Here is a 27,579-nt window from a genome sequence, read left to right as displayed (position 1 = left end):
TCATAGGTAGACCTTCAGGGTGTCCTTTTTTTATACATTATTGATTCATGCAAATATCTCTGGAGGGGGGGTTAAACCCTCCGATCACATGGAGGTCAGACTCTGTGGGGAGTTCTGTGTTACTGCATTGCAGAGTCTGCGTGCTGCATTCAGGAAAACCTGGACGACCTTCAGCTTCTCAAGCTTCATAGATGCAGAGGAAATGTTTTTGAATCTCTTATGAACTACAGTTTAACTGCAAATGAATCAGCAGTTTCCACATGCAAGAAAAACTTAAAAACATTTTTAGAAAGGTTATAATTTTACTTCTTATTGATGCATAGAGAATCAATTAAAAAATAGAGAAATAAGAATGTAAAACATTTGGAACAATGGATTTTTTATAGAAGGATTCCTGTATTCAAACTGGAGTTTTCAAACAGAACCTGGGAGCTGTCTGGATCCACCAGAACCATCAACAGAACAAATTTAAAGGTTTTTCCCCCTTCTCTGGAAAACCCAACAGAGTACATAAAAAACGTTTTTACCAAAGATTTGATCAATTAATGGATAAAATGTGTTAGACTTCCCATCAGTGTCTTAATGTCTGATCTCATCAGAGTTCTCCAGCATCTCTAATCCTGAGAAAACTGCCGGTTTTCACATGTTTTCTGTGGCATCTCTTATCTGCAGAGTTCCAGCTTTTTCCTCACCGATAAGAACGTCAGTCTGAGAGTTTTTCTTTACAAAAATGGCTCCTTGCAGAAAAAGGTTTTCAGTTTCACGTCTGTGTTACAGCCGGCGTGATTCAGATCTGGAAATAATGACTTCTATTTATAACACACCAGTCGGTCTGCTGTGGATTAATCTGATCTCATTGGATCAAATGTTGATCTCTGAGCGTCTGGAGATATAGAGGTGGATTCTGATCATAGGAATCACATACAAGAAAGGTGGCTGAAGTAATGAGGGCTTAAATCAGTCAGAAAATAGGGTTATTTATTTTGAATATCATAAAAATGAACAATATGATTTTAATTTGACATCAAATGTAGCTTTGAATGGATGTATTTGTTATAAGCAGCAAACGATCTTTAATAAAAGGTATTAAACTACAGAAATCCAACAATGGATGCATAAGAATAGGGCGGAGCTTGGAGCTTATGGCCCCGCCCAGCATATTTTTTTATTTATGTGTTTTTTTATATCCCAAATACGATCATTTAAATTAAAGAATTATTTCGTCTGCTCCTGATTCACACCGATTAGAAACCTTAGAATTTTAATCTTAATTTTCTAACTATATGTCCTCCACCGTAAGAAAAATGCTACAAGATGAAGTTAAAAATATAATTTTAATTGGAGTATATCTTTAAAGAGTTTAAAGAGTGAACTTTTGACACAAGAAGATCTGAATCCTTTGATTTTTAATCCTTTATTGTTGTTTTTCTCCCTATAAAATTAAAATCTCTTTCATTTAATGACGTTTTTTAACCTTCAAATGTCCTTCCATAACTATTTTCTTTATGTCAGTATGCTTGTCTGGGGTAAAACCTCTCGTCCGTCTGATGATTTACCGATTTGGCGTCCAGCGCAGGTCGTCCTCGTTCAAACTAAGATCAACCATCAGATGTTTTGGTGACTGCAGGTCACCCGTCTGCCTCTAGAGGGCAGACTTGTTCAACGTTGTAGCTCCAGATGATTGATGTGAGACCTCGATTCCCCGTCGACCTGTCAGCTCTGGTTGATCCAGAGAAACAGCTGTTTGGGGGGTTGAGACTTGACAGCGACCCCCCAGCTGTGAGGAGGGAGGTGTGAGAAACTGACCGACTGTTTTCTGCGCCGCAGGCCTCCATCCTGGACCTGCACTCCGGAGCGCTGTCCATGGGGAAGCAGTTTGTCAACATTTACAGGTGGGAGGGGGTTTCTGTTTCGCACCTTTTCAGTCACGTCTGCAGGTGAGCGTCCCGTTCAGGTGCAGCCGCCCGTGTGGGCGTCGATCATCACCTCACCTGCTTCCTTTCATCCCACCTCTTTCCACTCGCCTGTCCTTTGTTTCGCCGGCCAGGTGTCTGGCTCTGTGATTTCTGACGTTCCCGCTCGGCTCTGTCCTCCGCCCCCGCCCCTCCGGGACGTCCTGATGCTCAGATCTGCTCTGTGTGAATGCGTGGGTGACGGTGCGCCGCGTCACGCTGCAGACTGTTTGCTAACAGAACCTCTGGGGTTTGACTGCAGGTATTTCGGGGACCAGATCAGGGATGTGTTCGCACAGGAGGATTTCCAGCTTTACAGGTGACTAATTGAAAATCAAGCGTGTCTGACACGGAGTTTCAGGATTGGTTGGATTAGAAGCTTTAGGAGCTTCAATCAGTTGAAACTTTCCCTTTAAATGACACGTAAATGAAGAAACTGTAGATCAATCCTGCAGACATAAACTCTGTCTTTGACCCGGTCAGAAACGTCCGTGGGCGGATCCAGGCGGCCATCGCAGAGGCGTTTGGTCTGGACCCGGAGCTCATGTACCTGACCAAGCCCACCTTCTTCTCCAGGATCAACAGCACGGCGGCCAGAACCCAACACGACGAGTACTGGCACCCCCACATCGATAAGGTAGAAACCGCAGTAAAGATCTAGATTCTGTTAACCAGAAGACCTCAAAGTCTTTTCCAAACTGCCGTTTTAATCCTGTAAATGTCTCTAAAGGATCAGAGTCTGAGGAACGAGCATCAAAACTTTTGGATATTCGTCTCTGAAAAATGTGAGAATGTTTCCATGACAGCTGTTCACTGAAACTTAAAATATCTAACATTTACACACTACTGAAATAAAATCCTCCAAATGCTTTATAATATTGACAAACAACCAGTGAAGACAATAGAGTCGGATCAGGATCAGCTTAAAGTCGATGAAAAACCAGATTATAAAAAAAATAATAAAAATGTGGATAAAATGTCTTTTAAAGTTCCACAATGATCATTTTTTTTGATTAAAAGAATTAACTAATTAATTGAAAACCTGGAAAAATAATTATTGCGATTTGAAAAACAAAGAAAAAAAAGAAGAAAAAACTAATTGATCGCAATTGTGAAAAAAATGATCTTTGATTAAAAAAGATGATCTAATTAATTGGAAATATCAAAAAAGTCACAATTTGAAAAAAATATCTAATGAACCACAAACCAGGAAAAAAAAAATATTGCGATTAAAAGAAATTAACTAATTAATTAAAACCTGAAAAAAGTCTTGATTTAAAAAAACAAACAAACAATTAATTAATTGCACACCTGGAAAATAAAGATGAACTAATTGATCGCAAACATGAAAAAAAGTTGTGATTTTAAAAATTAGCTAATTAATCGGAATCCTGGCAAAATAATTATCACAAAAAAATGAATTAATCGCAAACGTAATAGAAATTATCGTTGATTAAAAAAGTCACACTAATTGTAAACATAAAAAAGTCGCAATTTAAAAAATTATGGTATCAATCGCAAACGGGGAAAAAAACTGTGATTAATCACGATAAATTTTGTTTTTTTAGTCACTTATCTGCGAATAATCACAATATGAGATCACACACAAACTGTACATTTAGAACGTTAATTTTTAGGTCGTTCTGTTAATCAATTAAAAAAATTAATTGTGATTAATCCCAATTGATCACAATCTTTTAAGTAAATTTAAATTGATAATCCGCCCTGGACCACGGATCAAATAGTGCATTTATTGTAAAAAAATATAAAAATTTAAACCCCCCAAAAAATAAATAAATAAATGAATAACAAGATTAAAATACTAAAAACTGATTGAATATTTATTTCCTCTGTAAGTGACCATAATATAAGGGGGATAATATCAACACCAATGATCCAAATCAACAGAGATGTTTGTGATTTTATGTTGATGAAAAAAACAAAAACCATTTAATTCTGTCTAAATATTTGTGTTTTTAGTAGTTTTGTTGACAAAAGCTGCAAAATTTCAGTAATATTTGCTGCAAAAATCGTTTTAATTAATGAGTTCATTTATTTAACAGAAACATTTCACATTAAAAAGTATTACAGCCAATGGAGCTGAAACAAAACAAATGTTCATGTGAATTTAGAATTCTGAATTTTTCCGTCTTTCATCACACAGATCATGAACATTTAAGGATCACGATTTAATCCCTCAGTGATCCGATAATCTGGGAAAACATGGAGGCAGATTTAACATATTCTGTTTATAGGAATCATGTTTAACAAAGTAAACAGGAGTTCCTCAACGATCACTTCTTAGTGTTGACGATGTTTTTCTGCAGATTTATTGGTTTCCTTGATGCTCCTGTTTGCTGAGATGACATGAAATCAGACAGATCTAGTCTCTGACTAGAATTCCTCCGTATCTAGTCCCTCGTTTTGGGTTATTGTTGATGTTTGACTCTCCATCTTCTCCCGATGAATACCAAGTGCTGGAGAAACGACTCTGGAAAGGAGCCACTTTGTTTTCATCGGCGCCGCCCGCCGCTCTGGGGCTAATTGGCTAACCCGGTCCTCATTTCCATGTAAATGGTCTCTGACAGCGCTGCTGTCGGCCCCTCTTCCCATCGATCAGAGAGCAGATATGGAGTCAGTGCAGCAGCTGAAGTGTGACGGCAGAGAGACGCTTTTATCTCCGTTATTGTCGCGGTGACCCGAGTCTGAGTTACAGCAGCAGACGCCGCCGTCCACACGCCGTATTTACATTCCTGACCTCAGGAAAGCTGCGGCGTGGACGCCGAGTGTTTAGCATAATTGCCTCTGTTGTCGTTTGGACAAACTGCTGAAATGAATCTGGAATCACTCAGACCTCTTGAGGAGCCGTGGGTCTCTGATGGAGACGGACGAGTCCCCAGCTGGTGGACGTTCTGCTGCACTTAGCGGCTAAACGGTGAGCAGCGTCCCTGAATGACGCTCCTGTTATTAGCTTTGTCATCACAACCTCCACGTCATCGACCACCTGGACCTTCAGCCTCTGAGGCCTGGAAACCAGCCGCTCCCATCAGAATGTTCTTTTAACGTGTTCTTGGGGAGTTTTTCAGATGATGGAAGAATATTATTTATTATGTATTGAAATTGTGATTCAGGAGCAGATGAAAAAATACTGAAGGAAAAACATCGTATTTGTGACACAGAAGATACGCTGAGCCGGTCACATGATCCTTGTTCGAAACCTCAGCAATGTGGAGGGGAAGGGGGGCGGCGTTGCTCTGCACCAACAGTCCCACCCCCCAACTCCAGCATGAGGTACCAGTACCTACCTGGACCTAACTGGGCTTGTGACCCGCCCAGTGTGTTTTCTGCGTCACAAATACGACCCTGGTACCAGTACCAACTGGGTAACTACTGGTTAGGTGCTGGTTAGGTACTGGTTTTGGCAGTTTGGCTGTACTGGTACCAGTATTAGTATTAGTTATACCTAACTAGAAGTGGTTAGGTACTGGTACCTAACAGGTACCAATACCTATACTGTTACCAATACTAGTTCTAGTACCTAACTGGTACTGGTAACTAACCAGTACCAGTACCTGACTGGTACCAGTACCTGTACTGTTACCAGTACTATTTTTGGTACTTAACCGGTACTGGTACTGCTAACTAACCAGTACTGGTACCTAACTAGTACCAGTAACTTGACACAGGTACCTAACTGGTTTTGGTTTGGTACCAGCACTTGTACCTAACTCGTTCTAGTACTGGGACCTAACTTGTAATGGTACCTGTACTGCTACTGGTACCATTACCAATACGGGTACAGGTACTTGGTACCTTTATCAGTACAGGTACCTAAATGGTACCACTTAGGTCCTGGTACCAGTTAGGTACCAGTAAGAGACGTGGTACCAGTACCTCGTCGATACTATCGATGTTACTTTTAGACACAACTCCTGTGTTCTAATTTTTTTACCTTTTATTTTGACATTTTTGTCTCTTTTTGCTTAAATTTTCTTTCTTTTGTGGTTTCGTTCTGATAAATTTCATGTTATATTATGTTATTTTATGTAAAGCACTTTGAGTGAAATTCTTTTTTTTAAAAGTGCTACACAAATAAAGTTTGATTTGATTTGATATTTCCCTCAAAGTTGTTTAAAGTTTGACGTCTGAGCGTTTCCTTGAGGTGACCATCGAGCTCACACGAACCGTTCTCCACTCGACTGCTGCAGAATCCCGTTTCTGTAGTTCTGGTTTGGTGAAGGTCCGGGTTCTTCTTCGCTGTCTCCTCCCTGGTGGATCCGATCCGCTCTCGTTAGAGCAGATCCAGGTTGTTTTAACCCGGTTCCTCCGCGTCAGGACCTCAGCTCTCAGACTAACAGCTCATTTCTTCCCTAAATAATCCCCTTCCTGCGTCTAATTAGTCCCAGAGGTCGGATGAGGGCGGCGGAGTCAGCGGAGTGTGATCTCAGGAGACGCTCAGACGGGAGTTTGTCTTCTTAACAAGCAGAGCTCCGGTTCAGGCGTCCTCACATCAACGCTGTGCTTCTGCATCCCTGTTTGTGCTTCACGGACGCTCATCACATTTGAATGCTGATTCGCTCGGTGTGACTCCGCCTCCTCTGTGTGAGCAGTGATGGCGTGCGGAGGAATCAGGATCTTTAGAGATTTGTTTGGTTCTGAAAACGGCTGCTGGGTAAACTTCTCACGTTGCTTTTGAAGAATCAAAAGGAGAAAATCCATGTGGATCTGGATCAATCCCAACGATCAGTCTCAGCTGTAGGGGATGTATTGACGAGTTTGTTTCAACAAAGTAATCAAACATTTAAAAAGCAGATTTCAGACTTTTTTACCAAAGTCAGACTCTAAAAGATTTATTTAGAATATTTCCAAATGAAGTGATATGTTTGTTTATTTCAAGACTTTGATTTAGACTTTATTTAGTTTGATGTGAACATTCTCTGTTCATCCAAACAGATTAAATCAAAGTTTCTTCACTTTGTTGTCTCTCAGTTTTAAGGCTGTAAAGTGTTTTTCCTGCTTGAGATGAGTAAAGGTGACACTATATATCTTATAGTTCTCATGAGTGTTCAAGCGAGCACTTTTAATAAAAACTCTACGTACCAAACATGGAGCCATTGAACAGGCCTGGAGCGTTAAACCAGTTGATCTTTAACCAATCAGGGACTCCGATTTAGGAGTGATGTTTGGGTTGCGTCCTTTTTATTTGACGGAAGTGTCAAGAGTTCAGAATTGTGTCCAGACAGATTTCTATCGGAATAGAGCTGTGGCGATCGGAGAGAGACTTGCACCACTTTGACATTTCACACGAGTCTCTACCAACTCCAAGTCCATCTGACAGTATATGCTGCTATACTGACAGTACAGTGTTGGCTACATGTGCGTTCAAGAACTCTGCGTTCACTTATTCGATTTAAACGCATCTTTACTGAAACACTTGAGCAGCTTTTGATGCCATAAAACGAACAGTAAAAGATTTTTCAGAGTTTGGCATCAATTATCTTCTGTCAATCAAACCTTAACGAGGCTTCAAGGTCATCTTAACCTGTACGGGTTCAGCGGGTTTTTGGTTGTCCGGGTCCATCGAGGGTCGCAGAGGAAAGCATTAGTTCATTTTGCATTGAAAGAACCTCCATTGTAAACAATCACTCCATAAATAAACTCAATTGTTATTTATTTCTCCTGGAGAAGTTCCTGATTGGTGGTCTTTCTGCCCCCAGGTGACGTACGGCTCCTTCGACTACACCTCCCTCCTGTACCTGTCCGATTACGGCTCCGACTTCACCGGAGGACGCTTCATCTTCATGGACCACAATGCCAACCGAACGGTGGAGCCGCGCACAGGTACGCTCACCTGTGTCCTCCACCGTCCTGCTACAGCGCTGGTGGTCGGTTTGAACGAGCTCTGGAATAATGACCCCGGAAGACACGGAGTTTTGTCTTCATTTATGAATTTATTGATGGTTTTAAAGCTCTGAGATGTGAATGTAATCCTCTTAATGGAAGTAATCAGCTGTTTGCATCGCTGCACATGGAGGATTTGGGGATTAAGTTTTATTTTTTACTCCTTTCTGGTCCGTAGGGGTTAGAAATGACATCTTGATCTTTCATAAAGAAAGTTGAACTCACTTCCAAACTCCATTCCTCAGAAACATCTGAACCTTTCAACCCAACTTTAATCTTCTTCATCTTACACTTGTGTCTGGTGTAACCAGTGACAGTATGTGAGAACTGGACCGAGCGAGTGTGATGTCACCCATAGAAAATGGTTCTAGCTAGTTTTAGAAACCAAATGAAGTCATTTTAGTTGCCATTTTTCATAACACGGTGGCCGCCATGTTGGAGCCAGACGTCGTCAGTGAGCAGTGATTGGTCTGAGTTTCTATGGCAACCACTCCCACTAATCAGGAGGGAGCTTGTTGGAAGGCCACACCCCTATCACTTGAAGGCAGGCCACAAAAAATTTGTCAAACTTTTTGAACTTTGGACGAGGGGGCTAGTAGGCTCCACCCACTTTTATCGAGGCGTCTGATTGGTCAGTTTATAACTTGAGCTATAAAAAAATATCATGAAAAAAATGAAAGTTATCAACAATTTGTTAAATATATATATATCAGAAGTCACTCAGTTCTCTTTTACAGTCAGTGGTGTACCTCAGGGCTCCAGTTTAGGTCCACTTTTTTGCTAATGACTCACTGGTTCTTGGCCCAATTACCTGTCAGCATTTTTTTTGTCTTATTTACATCAAAAGCCTTTTAACTCCTAAATGAAAGCTGCAACCAAAGCCTATTTAAGTGATTTATTTTTACAGTTTAAAGAAATGCTTCTCCAGATCGCTCCACCTCCGTCAATGTTGGTTCTTTTTTCATAAACCGTATTTACTGTAGGATTTTAAATTTAATATGATCTAAACGTTAGGAGTTAATTTAAGTTTTTTTTATTAATTTAAATAAAGTGTCCAGATTTAAGTAATATTTTCTCAATTTGGGTCCAGAACTCAAAAAAATAAAAATAAAACATCTGTAACTGTCTCTCTGGAAACAAATGTGATCACAGAGGAATAATTAAAACCTCTCAGTAGCTGTGTTGGATTTTCGATAATAAATTTGCCTAATGGAATTATCACAGTTAAAAAAAAACCTTTCTATCAAAGTAAAGATTTGGCTCTTGGACGAGGAGTTTTTGAGGCCTTTGGAAATGAACGTATTACGCAAAACTGCAATAGAAACACTTGAATTAAAGGAGTCATGTGACCAACAACCGGATACCACGCTAAACTACAGACGCTAGCTTTACGCTCCACGGCTTGAATCAGACGCCGACGTCTCCTTTGATAGATGAGGATGAGCACTAATGCAGCTGCTCCATCCTTTAACATCACTGTTTCAACACTGCACTTTGGTCAGCAGTCATGAACATGATCACAACACTGTATGCCAACATAAACTCTGTGGAGAACGACACTTCTGAATAATCTGATTCCCAGACTACAGTTTAATCCATAAACAATGGTCCATTAAAGGTCAGTGCTTTTATGTTTAGTCTGTTTCGAGGTCATCATGATGGTCAGATAACCTGCAGATGCTTCATCTGATCAGCATGGATCAGCTGAAAGCCGTCTCAGGCCGACAGCAGCTGCAGTATTATTATTATTTCATGAGATCATGTTGATCGTGGAGTTTGGGAACAGGTTGGTTAGGAAAATGTCTCGTTTTACCCATTTGTGTCAGAGAAGAGATTTTAAATAAAAAAAGAGATTATTTAGACAGTAAAATGAGATTATTGGTGTTCAAATGAGCAGATTTATTTTCTTAATGAAGTAACGAGTGGAGTTGTGATGTTTTCTGCAATTTCATGTTTATAAAACACAAAAACTAAAATCAGGATCTTTTATTTTACTTCCTTTTGGCACAGAGCCATTCAGGACATGAATAAATCAAAGGAAGCAGCAGAAAATAATAATAGTTTTGTGGTTCTGGTGCATAGAAAAGCAGCACAAAGATGGTGACCTTGGCGATGGAAGCGCATGAAAGACCCCTTATGGAGGAAGTGGCTTTTTCAGGGCAGATGTGTCACCCACAGTGGGGGGGGGGTCATGAATGATGACGCACCTGAAACATGTCTGATGGAAACTTGGGATTCAAGGTGTTAAATCCACACAGCCGGGTTTATTGGGCTGGTCTTGTCCTCGTTTTTCCACTTGACTGCTCCGGCAAACGCTTGAATTTTACCATGAGTCTCTGATGAAGCTGACTCATTTGTTGGTCATCTGGGGGGGAAGCATGGAGTGAAACGATCATCATGGAGATGTGTAGGGCCGCTGGTGGGGGGGTGACGGGGTGTCTCTATGAGCAATCAGGAGATGCCCCGTTAAGGCCTTCTCATCAATTTTAACTGCACCCTTTAGTACACACACCTCTAACACCACAAATACACACTCTAACAAGCAAACACAATCATCACACAAGGAAGGTGGACCTTCGACCTTCTGTCCCCTACCCCATCCCTGGCGGGGGTGCCGGTCTTTTGGGCCCGGCGGTCCCCTCTCCATGAGGGGAGTGGGATCCCCGAGATTTAAGATCTAGAATAGAGGATCAAGCTACATCGGAGTCAGGGGGTGTCCAGGTCTCGGTGGTGCGGGTTCTGGTCTTTGTTCTCAAGAACTAGTCCCCTCCAAAAACTCCATCAGTGGGTGAGCCTGGTTGGTTCTTGTTTACATCACCCCTCTGGGGCCCCCGTTTCTCTTGGGTGGCCAGTTGACTGCAGCGTGGGGGCGGGTCTCACTAGGGGGGGCTGGCTGGTACCTGGGGTGGTCCTGGCGCAGTGGTGGGGGGGGTGCTCTTCTGGCTGCGGCCTTCACTCTTTATCCTCCTGCGTCTTCCCGCTTTCTGGCGTGGGGGGTCCTGCGACTGGAAATTTCTATGAACTATGACAGAGCGCTGAAGTTGACCTAAATACCTGAAAAATGTGTAGTAAAATTGCTTTAAAACCTCTAATACAATTTTCCAAAAATATTTAGCGTGTTGCTGAAATACTAAAAACCTCAGTAGATGTCAAATTGGCCAAAAAACAAGCTAGCTCGTTGCTTAAATATTAGCTAAACTCCAAAATAGCGTAAAATTCCTCAGTTAACTAAATTGGTCAAAAACATTAGCATGTTGCTAAAATAGAAGCTAAACTGCAATTTTTTTGAAAATTACTCTAAAAGGTGAAAACACATCCATGGATATATTTAAATTTTTGTTGCTAATCGACTTAAAATGTTGAAATTTGAAGACTTTCTCATTTATTTCCTATGGAGCATATTTTTCTCAGTATTTCAAAAACTATAAAGTTTATAAATACCAAAAACACCAGCAGTAATATCCTGAACGAACTGAATGTTTTGATATCAAGATTGCGGAAATCTTTGAAAGTGTGATTGAGTTTTTATGTGCTGTAAAACATACAGAGAGGAGCAGGAGAATCACTGTAGTGTGAATGCTTATTAATCTTTCACACAATTAATATAAATAAAGTTTATCAAAAATGACAAAAGGGTTTATACAAATATATACTTTGCGTGTCAGAAGATCAATAACTCTGTCGTGACTAAAATCTGTCCAACAGAAGAGACTCAGTCTGTGTGCTCAGCTGTTGGACAGAACAAGTTAAGAAAGGATGATCATAAAGGCTTCAGAATCAGTAAATAAAGGAGGCAGCTGTTTAGAGGAAGCTCGTTTCTCTAATTATAGTCTATTACAGTCCAAAATTAACATTAATGTTTTATTGATTATTGAACGGCATTCTGACACAAAACAAACGTTCCTGTTTTCCTTTTTTGCTTGTAGAATTCTCCTGTTCTTTTGCTTCTTCTAGTCTATAAAAACATCAACAGATGACTCATTTTTGACTCGTTCAATTTCATTTTCTAATGTTTATTGTCAAAGCCAGCTTTATTGAACTCATCGGTTTGAAAAAACAAGCTTTAAAGCCGAGCAGCACTTTAATTAAGATCAACTGAGTCACACTTTCAGAGTTTATTTTTCAAAGCAGCTTCACCTTTTAAATGTTGTTGGGATTTACCTTTTACCTCCGGCATGTCAGTCACAGGTCTAATCTCCCTGCTGGTAGTGAGCGACATTCACCTGCAGACAGACCCTTCGTGAAGTAAGGAATGGAAAGTACACCTTTGTGCATTTGAGCGGGACTGACCTTGATGTGTTCTTTAAATGAGATCTGGGCTGCGGCTGATGAAGATTCACCAGAACTCCTGCTTAGACAAGTTCTACCCATGAGGGGTTTAATAAAGACACCAATTTTCTGAAACAAGCTGGAGCGTCGTCCTGTCATGTCCTTGATCTGAGCGGGCATCACTCTCGGGGTTCCCTGATGATTAGAAACCGCCCAAACCTCAAACGAGAAAACGTCTGTGTCGCCCTTTACACGGAACCTGACGGCGCCGGTGATCCGATCCCTGCCAGAGCTTTTGTTCCTCTGAAAATGTCAACACTGTCAACGCTTTTTGGCTTTCAGAGGCTTCACCACATTGAAATTCAGGGCAGCGTGCTTCCAGATCATATTTTTGTGCCATGCATGCCTCTGTCTACAGTATTGCTGCTGAACATTTGAAAGCGTAGAAGAGAAGTTCGCTCCAACGCCTCAACCTTCACCTGACTGTAATGCTCCACTTCTTTGTCACTTTGTCCTTTCTTTCCCTTTTTTCTTCTGAAATGCCTGATTTCTTCTTGGGTTTGATAGATGTGAGTAAACTCCCAACAGAAAAAGCTTGATGTTTGTCTCTAAAGTCGGGGAAACAAAGAGTTTACACAAGAAAGCGACGCCTGGTTTGGTAGTTTCCTCCCGGTTCAGCCGCATGACTTTAAAGTTTCATGAACTATTACGCTGTAAAGATCACGGCAAAATGTTAGAATTTGAAGACCCTAAGCACCAGCTGGATAGAGGCAGACATGTTCACACTGTGAGGAAAATTGTAAAAAATTAGACGAAAAGGTTAGACGTGACCCACGGAGTCGCTAAAGGGGAGAAGAAAACCACAAGTGGCTTTCATCAGGAAGAACAGAAACTGCTGTGCATTAAATTAAAAGAAAATGGCCGTGAATTAAAAGAAAAATGTAAAAGGAAGGAGAGTTTGTCGGATATGAACCGAGCAGTACAGCAGAGGATGAAGATGGAGGCAAACGGCTTCAGCTGGAGGCTTGTTGGAGTACCTGCTAACCAGAAAACCAAGACACTGATGTTCGTTTTAGCTTCTGCAAACATGAAGACTCTGCAAACGAGGATAAAAGATATTGATGCTACAACGGTGTTACCTTGTTCAAACCCTCAGAGTATGATTGTTTGCCTGAGTCCATTTATCGATTGGGCACGGATGTTGATGGCAAACGCTGAAAAGAAACAAAATGCAATAGCCGAGCTCCCAAGTATGCAATATTGTCTTTGAAGTTCCTTGATCTGAATTGACAAACTGTTGCTCTGACAAATGTGATTGGGAATGTACAGTTGATTGGCCTTCTGAGAAATGATCTGGTTAGCAGTCTTTGTATTACCCCAACATGGAGCTGTTTTCTTTTGTGTTGGGTGACTCCCACTCTCATCTCAAACGGGTCTTTAAAATGAACGACCTAATTAATTAAAAGCTGCTGATGCATGGCTTTCATTATAAAGGAAAGCATGTAGTTTTATTAAGAATGTGAAGGCAGTTCATGAGTTAGACACACCGAGGAACCCCAAGAACGAACCAATTTTGTTGTTTTCCAAAAGCTTTATGACGGTTTTAAAGTTTTAAAAATGTAGTTCTAGTGTTGAATAAATGTTTATCCTGTTCGTCCCGCGACCTAAGGTGTGTTTTGGATTTTGGCCCCCTGTGTGGTTGAGTTTGACACTCCTGCCCTGATAGAACATGTTTTTCCTACGGGTATGCTGCATAAAGTTGATGAAGTAGGTGATATTTCATTTTGTCAATCCCCCCAAATATCACAGACTGTATAAGCAGCCAATGATTGTTGTTCATGTGATAATTTTACATTCCTGGTGTCCTTAGTTTGTGTTTTGGCATCCTTATTGGTTCTTGCATATCACTTGCACACTGTGTGCTTGTGTGGCATTTCTGTGCCTCAGTGAGGAGCCAGTACTCGCATCTCACTATTAACTACACATATGGACACCCTACGACAGCATCACCAGTACGCTGTAACTTCCACTATCCTTACGAATACTTGTAATAATGGCATGATGTATTTCCATGAAGTCCCTTTAGGTAGTTGTACAAGACTTAAGGGAACTGTAAGATGCACCTGTGCTCACCTTAAGATGCAGCCGACCAGAAAACCCCAAAAAAACAAAAAAGTGACTTCATTAAAGCCTTTTTCTTCAATTAAGTACTAAGTATAGTAAGTATTGGTGGATAGGAGCTGCATCTGCTACAAATATCTGCTTTAAATACAGACACCAGACCATCAGGATGAGGCAGAATACTTGAGAAAACAGTATTTGAAGCAGGAGACTCTACATGATGGAGGGTTATTGAAACCTTTGCAAATGCTGGCATCAATTTAGACTTTTCCCTCTAAATATTCCTCTCTGTCATGGTGACAGACGTGGAACCTCTCGATCCGGTTGATTTACATTCTAATCCTTATCTGCAGTCATGAACTGGGCAGGATTACGGAGACCGGCTGCTGAAATGACTTTCCTTAACAGGCTGGAGGAACTGACATTTATGGGGTTTTTATCTCCCTGCTGCTGTTTTTCTCTGTTTTCAGGTTTTTTCTTAAGAACATTAAATTAACCCAATAATACTTTAAGAATTAAACATTGTCAGGAAAAAAAAGGTTTGAATAGTTCAAACTGAGTTCTTAAATGACAGAATTCTGCCTGATTTAAGTGGAAATAAATACACTTTCTTACTTTGTGGGAGCAGCAAATATCCTGGAGATGTTTTCTGAGAGTGTGAGGTCTCTTGGATTCCTCCTCAAATATCTCCTTACAGCTAATCAGCTCTTCTGGCAGCTCTGACTGCGGGTCCTTCACGGTAAACACAGCTGCTGTTATACAGGATTACTTTATCTGACTTTACTGTCTCCAAGTGTACAAAGACTATGGATTCACACTCTTTCATGTGAGCGCCAGGTGTCCCGCTGCCCGTTGTTGAACGTTTTACGGTGCATTCCTTTGTTTTTACAGCGAGCTCTAATTTTCTCTGACACCTTTTAATCTCTGGAGGGGGAATTGAACGTTTCACAAACACAAACACACAAACCTCTTTTGTCTGAAAGGAAAGTGGGACACGCAAATGAGAAACAGCTTTTCACTCGTTTGCATAAAAGAACGAGTCAAGGAATAAGTTATGATGAGTTTTAACAGGGGCGGACTTACCATTAGGCAAAGGTGGGCGACTGCCTGGGCCCCCCAACACTTATGGGGGGCCCCCAGTAATTTTCATGGCTGTTATCATTTGACTCTAAAATCACGAGATGTCAAAGGGAACGACATCCCACAATTCCTTGTGCTGCCAGATCTGCCCCATGTGTCTGATACCATCACTACAGAATTAACTACAAATCCCATCATTCAGTGCGTCAGCTGCCTTACAGAATAGAGGATTTCCTGCCCATGTGGGCGGTTTAGATCCTACATTTTTGGACAGAACTAGCTTAATTAATCATAAAGCTGGACTGGAAAAGCTTAGCTTAGCTTTTTGATTCACTTAAACAAACAATAGATCATTTGTTTTTGAATGTTTTGAAATTTTTGGGTGTTTTTTGCTGTCGAACAAAATTTGGAACACAACAAATATTTGTGTTTATATTTACTTTAAAAAAGTTAAGTTTGAAAGTTTTAAAAATGTAGATTTCAATACATTTTTGTCTTGTTCGGCCCACAAACTACTGTGTTTTGAATTTTGCCCCCCCTGTGCGACAATACTCTACAGCCCTGTTGTAGAGTATTGTCTGGTTCCATCGTTCAAATATTTTTGAAGAAATTACATACATTATATACGCTTTACCCCGGTTAAGGATTTAAAATAGAAATGATTAATAAAACCACTGCAGAGGGCCCCATTTTGCTGTTCGCCCAGGGCCCCCAAACTGCCAGAACCGCCCCTGGATATGAACCCTTGATACTTCAGTTATCGGTACTGAGACCAAGGAAAGCTTGTGGCCGTCCAGCGTGTTTTCTTCATCTCTCATGTCATTTTTTATTTTTCTTTCCATCATCAAACTCCATTTTCATCAGAGTGGGTCTTTAACGTCCTACTGATGGTATTATATTGCATCTGATTAGCTTGATTTGACGAGAGGATTGTAATGGATCTCTAAACCATCACTGTGTCTCATCAGAGAAAAATGTTTCTTTGGTTGAGAAACTGTTGTAAAACCGAGGAGCGTCTCTTTGGTTTCACTCTTTATTTCTCCTCAGAGTGAATGTCATAAACATCAGCCGGCGTTCCTCCTCCTCTGGACGAGGGTCTTCTTGTCGTCTGTGATCTTTAGGCTCAGATCTGCAGTCAGAACGCGTCTCGACTCCCCAGATTCGAGGCCTCCTCTGAACTTATTACAGTTCACGCTTCGTCTTTGCGGCGTCCCGAGAACATTTACTGATCTCTGATGCTTTCGTATCCAAACCTCTCTGCCTCTCCTCAGCTGCTCTGACAGGTTTATAGAAGTGATGAGGATGATCGTGGACACAGACGGACCCCGGCGGGGTTTCGGTGGTAGAGTGTCCGACCAGAGACTGGATATTCATGAGTTCAAATCCACAGTTGATCAATAATAAAGACCCAAAACCTTTCTGCTCCACACTCAGTATGAAGGGGTTGGACTGGGGGTTAAACCACCGAATGGTGCAGCTTTAGATGGAGGTCATGGCTGGATAGAGGAATAGTTTGGGCGGGGCTGAGTGGTGGGACCGCCCCCTCCCCACAAGTTTGATTGTCTGCTAAAAACAGTAACTAAGAAAACTAAAAGTTAAAATCTAATTAATGAATTAAGCTAATTAACAGAAGAGTTAAATTCGAATTAACTAATAAAAATATAAGTTAAAATCAAATTAAGTCATTAATCTAATTAAAATAACAGTCATGATATAATTAACTTATTAAAATATGAGTTAAAATCTAATTAACTGAAATAATAGTTCAAATTGAATTAACTAATTAAGCAAATTTAAATAATAGTCAAACTAATTAATTAATTAAAATAAGAGTTAAACTAATTTACTAATTAGGACAAAAAATAAAAGTTAAAATCTAATTAATTAATGAAAACAAAAGTTAAAATCTGATTAACTAATTAAAGTTAAATCAAATTACTAATTAAAATAAAAGTTAAAATCGAATCAATTATTAATGAATTAAAACAAAAATAAAAATCGAATTAACTAATTAAGCTAAATAAACTGAGTTAAAATCTAAGTAACTAATTGAGCAACTAAAGTCAAAGTTAAAAATTTAATTAATTAAGCTAAATATAGAACAAGTTAAAAATCGAATTAACCAATTAAGCTAATTGAGGTTATTGAAATTAAAAACAAAAAACAAAAGTAGATTAACAAACACAAAAAAACAAACAAATAAACTAAATAAAGTTCAGACAGACAGATGGACTTAAAGACAATCAGACGAGTGTCCTGCTTGTGCCTGTCCCTAGCCCGGTAATTCAACATGAGACATAGATGCATGAGTACTTTAGGGGCTCAGAGGATGTGACACCTGAAACCATCAGCACACCCAGACTTCCCCCCTGATATTCTACCTGCACCCCAAAGTGGGAGTGGCTAAATCTGGTCCAACCCCCAACGTCACAGACATGTTCTCAAACCTAAATCCACAAATCTACAAATATGCCTTGAAAAATCTAAAATACTCTTCATTTTTATGCTTTTTCTACATTAATTAACCAACCAAAAGAGTGCATACTGCCACCTGCTGTACGGAGGCCTGAACTGCCTCTTGACAAAATGATCGAGTTCCTGGTGTGAGCCACTTCAGACCGTCTTTCTCCTGTGTCAAAAACTTTTTTGTAACATAAAAAACTTTATTTTTACATTTTAATGCTTTTTGGAGAAAGTTGTTAAGCTAGAAATGCTCAAATCTGAAAGTTTGCACAGAAAATTTATTTTATTTTTAGAAAACTCGAGATCAAATACAATAGTCGTTTTAAATATCAGGAGTGTTTCTGAAAGTCTTCACTTTGGTTCTGTTTGGTTCGTCTTTCCACAGTTCTGAGGAGAAACGATCAGAACGGCCAAATCAAAGTCTGTGTGACTCCCTGAAGAGAGGAGCAGATTCTGGCTTCAGTTTATAGACCTGCTGAGGTCTGAAGCTGAGGTCTGAAGCTGAATCTGTATTAAAGCTAAGGCATCATTTAAAGCACAGATTCAGATCCACAGACGACATGTCACTATTCAAGAAAAGAAAATCTTGTTTCTTCCTTTTTTGTCAAAGCAGTTTTATTTCTCAGGGACTTTAATAAATAGATCTGGTTTATTTCGTCTGCCTTTGATGTGTCATAAATGCTGTAAACATGTTCCAGCAGCTCTAATGAAACACTTCCTTAAAGCTGCTTCTGTCCAGTTCAGTTCATGCTCCGTTATTGTGAAGGATCTAAAGACAGGATTTCCATCTTTGGCTCATTTTTTATCAATGTATAATAGTTTAGATCATCAGCATTTCTTTAAAATACACAAAATATTTAAATTAATCTCTGAGGCTCCGCCTTTTACTTCCTGTGGGTGCCGCCCATTTCACCCAAGAAAACAAACTACATCCCAGCTAGCTGAGCGGCGAAGTTTACAGCTGATCAATGCTACCTGAGTGGTAAAGTTAACAGCTGAGCACAGCTAGCTAAGCCTCATGGTTAGCGGCTGAGCATAGCTAGCTGAGCGTTGTAGTTAGCATCTGATCATGGCTACCTGAGCGGATAAATTGGGTGTTTGTGTTAGCCTGGGGGGCGGTGCCGGTAGCGCAGACTCTTCCTCTAAAGGGTTGTTCTCAGTTTATGACATCAACTGGTTTTCGTGGACATGGGGGGGTCTGGTACTGAGAGTACATCTTTCTAGAGGATTACTCAGAAATGCATTAATGAATCAAAATACCACTTTGGGGTTTTTTATAGTGAGAAATAACCAGTATGATACTCTTAGAATCCCAAAAACTTGATTTGCATTCAGGCCCTTTAAGGTCTCCGTTGAACTCCAGATTGAAACTGAACTCCTCCAAAACCTTCAGACTTTAGTCATCTACTCTAAAATTGACCTCTTTAGTCTAAAGTTATGAACTGATGGAGGACATTCTCCAAGAAAAAGTCCCAGTTTCAGTCAAATTCATTTAACTCTTGAAGCTCCATACCACTGCACTCCCACCACCATGCCTGACTTCTGAAAGCAGCATCGTTCTCTTTGAACTCTCCATGGATCCATGTTTGTCCAGAAGTCTTTCTGACTATTTGAACTCCTGACCTTCAGTCTTCTTTATGACCTTCCTGGTTCTTGGTTCCTCTGTTCTCACATCTGTGTGGATGATGATCTCAGAGGTTCTCTGGAGTCTCAAAGCTGCAGGACGGTCCTGTCAGCCTAAAACGACATGTTTAAATGTGTTTCTGAGCTTCATTTGGTCCCACCGCTGCTGTTGGAGGGATTAATCCCAGCCAAAGTCCTGTTGGAGAAGATGCTCAGAAGAAACCCCCAAAATTCAAGTATTTAAGGATTATTGATGCAATATTCTTCAGAGTAGAACATGATCTGAATCAGAAACAGCCGGTTCACTTTAGTCACTTTTCTAAAGCTCTGAACTGAAAAAGAGGAATTTATTGGATAAACCATCATGGATTTAATGGATTCACGTTGTGGTTTCTCCTAAAATTAAATGAGAATTTGTTAAACCTTCAGATTGTTTCTGCAGTCAGGCGTTCAGTCTCTTCCTGGTTACATTTCACAGTCTACGTCCTTCGTCTGCTAACGTTCATCTTTAATTACTTCCAGGAGTTGTCTTTATTTCAGCTCAAACCAGGTGTTGGAATCACAGATGGTTAATAATCCTCTCAGGTGGACTTTTACTGGTTTTGAGGGCGTTTCACCTGAAAACCTTCTTCTGTTTCACTGACAGAGTTTCAGACGTTATGACAGGAATCAACTTTATTATCTACGTTTGAAGCTCTCCAGTCTGTCGCTAGGTGTTAGCCATAGTGGCTAATGCTACTTGAGAAAACTGTCTCAATAATTCCGTTTGTCGAGAAGAACTCCCGGTTTTGTCTGTAAACAGCAGCTTTGTTCTCTGAGGTTGAAGACTTTCCAAACATGTTTCATTGTTAGTTTTTGTATTTAGCCTTGAGCTACTAGCTTAGCAATCAAGTTAGCCTTGCAGCTAGCTGCTTTAAGTCATGTGACCCAGACGGATGTTGTGTACAGAATCCAGTCTTTCAAAATAAAACGTCCTTCAGGATCAGAAAATAAACTAAATGGTAATAATCTAAGTTAGAGCCTTTTAGTTTTTTCTTAGATATATAGCATTACCTGTGATAATGCTAGTGTGAATGCTGTAAGCTGAATTTGGCCACAATAGATGCTAGTGCTGATATCTGAAAACGCTGAAGCTGATAGCCAGCAAAAATATTAGTTAAATGCCAGATTAGCCTAAACAACTAGCCAAAACGACTAGCATCCAGCTGAAATGCCACCTAAACTCCAAAATAACCTAAAAAATGAAAAAAGCATAAATTATCCAAAACGGCTCGCATGCAACTGAAAAATTAGCTAAACTACAAATTTGCCTAAAACATGAAAAAAAATCCCAAATTAGCTAAAACAGCTAGCATCCAGCTGAAATATTAGCTAAACTATAAATTAGTCTAAAAAAACAAAAGACTAAATTATCCAAAACAGCTAGCATGCAACTGAAATATTAGCTAAACTCAAAATTAGCCTAAAAAATTGAAAAAAATCCTAAATTAGCCAAAATAGCTAGAATATAGCTAAAACATTGCCTAAACATCAAAATTGCCTAAAAAGCTGAAGAAAACTAAAGTAGCCAAAATAGCTAGCATGTAGCTGAAATATTAGCTAAACTCCAAAATAGCCTAAAAAATCTTAATAAATGCTAAAATAGTCAAAGAACTAGCAGAATGCCATTTTAATTTTCAACTTTACTACACTCTGACTCCATATAATATTAAGTATCGACTAATCGACTATTAAATTAGTCGTCGACTATTTTAATAGTTGATTAGTCGACTAATCATGGCCGCCCTTCAACATAGAGATTACATACTGCCACCTACAGCATGGGGGTGAAACTGTAGCCTCTAGATTTCTCTAAATCTCTAGATTTCATCTCATTTTTTAGACATTTTGAGCCCAAAATATGAAAATAATTTACAATGAGACACAGACGAAACGTTCTTCTATCATCAGCTTTATCAGTAAGATCAGATCCAGTTCTGCCGTCTGGTATCTGACGGGTCATGCTGAAAACATGATTATAAACATGGTAGACGGTACATTCTGAAGAGGTCCGTTTACACTGAACCCTAAACCAAGTCCTCTGGTTCCGGCTGAAGATGTTTAGATGAAAGGAGGATCTACAAAAAGCTCCACAATCCAAACTCGACACTTCTCTGTTTCAGAACAAACCGAAGGAACTCTCCAGAGTTTAAGGAGTCTTTCTGTGTTTCCAGGACGAGTGTCGTTCTTCTCCTCCGGCTCGGAGAACCTCCATCGAGTGGAGAAGGTGACCTGGGGGACGCGATACGCCATCACCGTGTCCTTCACCTGCGACCCGGAGCACGCCATCTCCGACCCCGCCCTGCCCTGACGGAGAACGGGGCGGTCCGTCTGTTGGGACGATTCCTACGAGAGAAGAAACGGGCTTTACACTAAACTTCTACAGACATTCAAACGGTTTCATCCTTTTTGAGTCTTTTTCTCCTCCGAGGAACTCTGGTTCTTATTAAGGTCTGAGCGTCTTCCCTCTTTATGAGGAAGATTCTGTCGTTTGCCGTCGGCTAAACAGCTGCAGCGCCGGAACAAGAGGACGCTGAGACGCGTTTGGTTGGGTTTACGGGAAAATACCTCCTTAAACGAAGAGGTGAAGGTCCAGCAGATTCTGGTTCTGGAACCCCAAACCGTGAGACCGTAAATCCTTACTTTAACAAACACTGAGGTCCAAAACGGTCCAGGGTAGTTTTCATGAGTCGTTCTGGAGGTTCTGGTCCATTGTCAGCAAAATAAATGGGACCAAAATCTCTTAAGGGACTCAAAAGAATGTTTCAGAATTCTTTGTCGGAACCTAAACCCGCGTGTCAAGGACTTCCAAAGGGAGTTTTAAGATTATTATGGGATGTCCACCGGACCTACGGCTTTGTGGCCGTTTCGTTCCAAAGTGTGAAATTTGGCAATTTTTCACATTTTCCCACCAAATGAAGGAAAGAAAACTTTACTTCTGAACGATCTTTACGACATTTCACAGACAGCAGGTTAAAGTCTCCAACCACAAGTAGTTTCCTTTACCTCGAGAAGAGACCACCATCTTATATTTAAAAAAAAAATGAGTACTGGTGACAAAAGTAAACTCCTCTTAGAGATTTTGACCCATCGAACACATTCTCACTCCCAACTCGTCTTACATGGACGAATGGTTCGGGACCTCTCCACGCCACTTTTGAACCTTTTGGGTGTCACCAACTCGTTGTCGTTTGACGTGTTGGCATTAAATCAGGGATCTCCAACCCTCGGGACACAGAACTCATACCGGGTTAGGTGATCCCGGCTCCAGACTCCAGAGTAGGGATTAGACACCGTTCTACGATGTTCAGAGTGGGTTGCCATGGTTACAGGGTTCATGTTGTTGGGATGTAGTAATCCCTCGAGGTCTATGTGTTCGCAGTGAGACTGGGTAATCTCTGGAGGTGTGTGTTATGGAGTGTTATGTTGTGTAGTTGGACGTAGAAATCTCTTGTTTAGGGTACCGGGTTAGGGTCTGTTAGTGATACCGGGTTTGGGCTCCTCCCCTTGGTTAGGGTTAGGGCTTAAGGTCAGGGCTGTTTGCCAGGGCTCATGGGTACTGGTACTGGGTTACAATACCAGATAAAGGTTTTGGTACTGGTCCATGTTCTGGTACCAGTTTGTGTCACCAGGGTTGGGGACCCCTGACTAGTGTATGCATTTGTTCCCCGTCGGTGGACCGGAACCAGTTCACAGTCCAGAGGCTAGAGACCCCTGATTTCATGGGAACAGCCAGCACATCAAAAACTGGTGAGTTGGGTTTTTCTATTTGGACCCTTTGGACGTGGAACTGGTACTGGATTAGGATACTGCTGCTGGATTAGTGTATGGGTATGGGGTTAGGGTATGGGTCCATGTCCTGGTACCAGACTGGTATCGTTCTGCACCCTGAGGGTTAGGGACCCCTGACTACTGTATGTATTTGTTCCCCGTCTGTGGCCCGGTACCTAGCAACCCTTGGACCAGTATCGGTTCTGCACCCTGAGGGTTGGAGACCCCTAATTTAATAGGAACAACCAGCACATAGAAAAGACGAGTTGTGGACACCCAAAATGTCAAAAAGTGGCGCAGAGGGGGCCCAGTCAAACGTCCGTGACGAGTTGCGAGTGAGAATGCGTTTCCTGAATCCTCGGGAATCATCGGGAAGAAATGTTGGAATGTTGTAGATTTAGAGTTTGGTAAACTCTCCTTTCACTCGCACATGTTTTACTTCTTATTGTGAATTTTGTACATGAATCGTCGGGTCAAACTGAACGAAACGATGAAACAGATTAGGAATGTGGGCGTGGTCAACCAAAAACCCCGTTTGCAGAGAAAATCTAAACGTTTAGTTTTGCTGATTCTCTTAAAAACGTCAGACCGGCTCGTCACCCTTCATTAGATCTTTAAGGCTTTATTTTATTGTACTTTGGTCCTATTGGTTCCGTTTTCTTCTGAATTCTTCAGGAGAAGAAAGACTTGATGAACGAACTGTCCTCGCTTTCATCAACCGCCAACAATCCGAAGGAGAACCTGATCTCCTCTGACCTTCAGAGTAAAAGCCTCGGCGTCATGTTACACCGCTCGTGTTAATATTGATCAGGTGTTTCTCTGAAGCTCAAACCAGACTCTCCTGTGTCTCACCGACGTTTGGAGCTGAATTCATCTGGTTCTGAGAGGGACAGAGTCGGAGGATTTGTCTTTAATTTGAAAATTGGAGTCGATGAAAGAGAAACCGAGTCCAGACGACCGGATTTTACGAATGAGGATCCACAGAAACTCATCAGATTGTTTCATTTAAAAGGATTTAAAGTGTGAATTCTTGGTCATTCCGGTTACCGTGGAGTCGTCATAAAAGGGGCGGAGTCTTGTGATGCGTCCTGCCGACTCCCATCACTGATATTTGTGTTGATTTGTTTAAAAATGCGTTCAGTGTTGATGTGATGACTCCAGGGGGCGCCGCGTGGTCACAGCAGGCCTGATAACCTGTGCCAAACTTTTGGTTCCTTTTGGTGACGACTTTTGAGAAATAAATGACATTTTTAAGCTGTAAGCTGAACTGAATATTTCTTGGTTCTCTACTTTAAGGTGATGTGAACGATCATGGTGGTTCTTCTGCTGGTTTTAACCACCAAAGAGGTGGAAAAGGGAAGAATCCTGTTGCCATGGAGACAGGTGGAGTCGGATTTACAGCATGTAACCAAAATCATCAGGGAACCAGCTCAGTGGCCTTGTGGTAGAGTGTCCGCCCTGAGATTGGAAGGTCGTGGGTTCAAATCCCGGCCGAGTCATACCATAGATGAACTTATACTGACTCTAATATGAATCATTTTTCTGCTTCTTCCAATCAAAAATATATTTATTTCTTCTACAGCAGAATCAACCACTACGGTAGTTTGTGACCCAAACATTTTGTTTTTCTTCATGAGAACAGAAATCTTCCAGCGCTCAAAAATACTGATTAATTTGAGCTAAAACAGAATCTCAAACTGAAGAACCTGCGGTTTGATGGACTCTTCTGCTGGAATTCTAATGAGACGTCTAATGAAGACGCGACCGTCGCAGCGAGGTTTGTCCTCTTAAAGGTCATCTCTGGAGGAAGACCGTCATGATGCACGGACGCGTCAATACGTTAATTGGAAAGAGTATTTTTGTCTGCTGAGTGACGCCTCCACAGATCTATTATCACCTCTGAATGATCCGTCACGTCAGCAACAAACACGAAAATACACATTTAAACGACCAAAACTCGGAGTCAAAGTGCAGATTTGACAAAGTTTCCTTTCCTGTCTCCAAATTATTTTAATTGGATGAACAGTTAAAGAGTTACAGTATTTAAAAGAATGTAAACGCTGGAGCTAAAGATCTGAGAGGAAGAGACGAGGAGAGGAAGAGTGGAGAGGAACGCTCCATCCTTCTAGCAAAGATCTCTGAAGGATCAAGCCTTCACTGTTTGTTTCTGGATTGAAAACAAATCCCAGATTTAGAAAACGTCGCAGACAAAGAATCTTGGATGAGCGGAGAAACATTTCAAGAGAGATTTTAAGTCCAGTTGTCACAACGAAACTTCCAGACATGACGTGAATGAAGGAGTGAATGAACGAGCGAGTGAGCTAACGAATAAACAAACGAGCAAACAAATAAATTACCAAACGAACAAACTAAAAAATGAGCCAACAAACAAACGAAAGAGCGAACAAAAAAAAGCGAGCAAGAGAATAAATTGGTAAACGAAAAAACAAGCGAACAAAAGAGCGAGCGAGTGAGCAAACGAATAAACAAACGAGAGCGCAAACGAAAAAAGCGAGCGAACAAGCAAGGGAATGAACGAGATTGAATGAACGGGCGGGAAAATGAATAAACTAGCAAACGAACGAGCGAACAAACAAGTGAACAATTGAGACCGCGATCAAGCAAACGATCAAATGAGTAAACAGGCGAGTGAGCGAACGAATAAACGAGCGAGTGAACGCCTTCACCATCATCTTCCTCAATCGACCACTGGAGGCTCGTTGACCCAAACGTTAAAAAGTCTTTTGAAAGAATCTCACATATTCTGACATAAATGTCTTTGATTGGCAGGTGAGTAGACCTGACAGAACGGATCTCTGTCTCAGCCCCGCCCATTTTGGTCATGTCATTGAAGTGGGCGGAGCAAACGTCAGTCACTGGGACCGACCTGATTCAGGAGGCCGGTTATTGTGAAGAACCGAAGCACAAAGTAAAATGAGCCGTTTCACTTCTTAGAACAGTTTCAGGTTCTGTTCAGTTCTGCAACATCACGTGCACAGAAACACGTGCACGCGCTGCATTACTGCTGACAGTCTGGCACGGCCGTGCACAGAAACACGTGCACGTGTATTAAAGCTCCTGAGAATAAAACGTTCCTCACTTCAAGGTTTTTTATAAATCCAACAAAACTCTAGACTCCAGAAGCCCCGCCCCCTCACAGTTGGTATCATTGAAAAGTTCCTCTTTAGACTCCAACAGTTCCTTCATTCATGGATGTGCAGACGTTAGATCTTCAGGACTGTTCTCTCAGAGGTTCAGTCTGGTCTGAAGCCCTGATGGACTTCAGGCTGAAACTGGATTCTGACGTTGACTCTGGAGCGCTGCGGCTCTCACGTATAATTTACATTGAGAGGCAGATCTTTCAAAGTCTCTCATTTAGAAACCCAATGGGGCTACGCTCATCTGCAGCATCAGAAACAGAGAAGATCTGGTTTCAGAGGTGGAGACAGAAAACTCATCAGGAAAGTGACGGCGTCCTCCTGTTCCTGACCTGCAAACAGAAGCTGAAATCCAGGAAACCATGAAGCCTGAAAGAAGACGAGGATGAGCGCCGTTCTGCTGAGTTCTGCTGAGTTCTGCTGAGTTCTGCTGAGGACCGGCCGGCTCGGACCGATTTGGGTCAAACTGTTGGCGGCTGATGAACGTAGAATGAAGCTTCTATTTCTGTACGATTACATGATTTATGCTTCAGGAAATAAAATCAAACCTGATTTTATTTAAATTAAACATTTCTGCCAAATTTAAATATTTAAAGTCAATTTATTTCACATGTGTCAAAGTCACGGCCCGGGGGCCGGATCCGGCCCTCAGAGTAATCCTATCCGGCCCTCCAGATCATTTTATTTTATTGTTATTAATGACCCGATGTTATCTTGAGCTCATTTCTAACTTGTATAATTTTTACAAAATATATTTTTATGGAGAGTAAAATATTGAAAGTTATTTAAGGTTTAAGTTGATTTATTCTGGAGTAATATTCCTGACTTTTTATTCAGAATTATGATAAAAAGTTACAGTTTTAAAATGTTGTTTTAGAGTGTTCAATAAATGTTTCTCCTGTTCAGCCGTGACCTAAAGTGTGTTTTGGATTTTGGCCTCTTGTGTGATTGAGTTTTGACACTCCAGATTTATTTGTGTTATTCTCAGTTCATTTCTGCGTATTTTTTCATGTTTTTGCAGATTTGTTCAAAGAAAATCCGCTTTTTCTCCCAAAAATCAGTAAAGAATTGTTCAAATTCTCTCCAGATTGAAATTGGTTTCTCATAAAGACGACGAGCGCGGCCGCCTGCGTCTGACACGTGGAGGCGGCGGCGGCGGCGGCTTCACTCCAGGACGTCTGGGAGCACTAACCCCCCCGGAG

General features: G+C 41.0%; 1 protein-coding gene across 1 annotated transcript in view; it reads left to right on the top strand.

The window, feature by feature from the left end:
- The window catches only part of uts2r2 (urotensin-2 receptor 2), a gene marked incomplete in the record, with an annotated part of 28,027 nt that extends 3,547 nt beyond the window's left edge, over positions 1-24,480 (top strand). Inside the window, 5 exon segments of the mRNA XM_024295386.1 lie at positions 1,828-1,892; positions 2,215-2,271; positions 2,436-2,589; positions 7,670-7,793; positions 21,623-24,480. Coding sequence (XP_024151154.1) covers positions 1,828-1,892; positions 2,215-2,271; positions 2,436-2,589; positions 7,670-7,793; positions 21,623-21,759 — 537 coding nt within the window.
- Between the last annotated feature and the right edge of the window lie 3,099 nt (positions 24,481-27,579).

This window comes from Oryzias melastigma, linkage group LG19 (genome assembly GCF_002922805.2).
Source record: "Oryzias melastigma strain HK-1 linkage group LG19, ASM292280v2, whole genome shotgun sequence".
In the NCBI taxonomy this organism is placed as follows: domain Eukaryota; kingdom Metazoa; phylum Chordata; class Actinopteri; order Beloniformes; family Adrianichthyidae; genus Oryzias; species Oryzias melastigma.
This window is presented reverse-complemented; position numbering and strand designations above follow the sequence as displayed.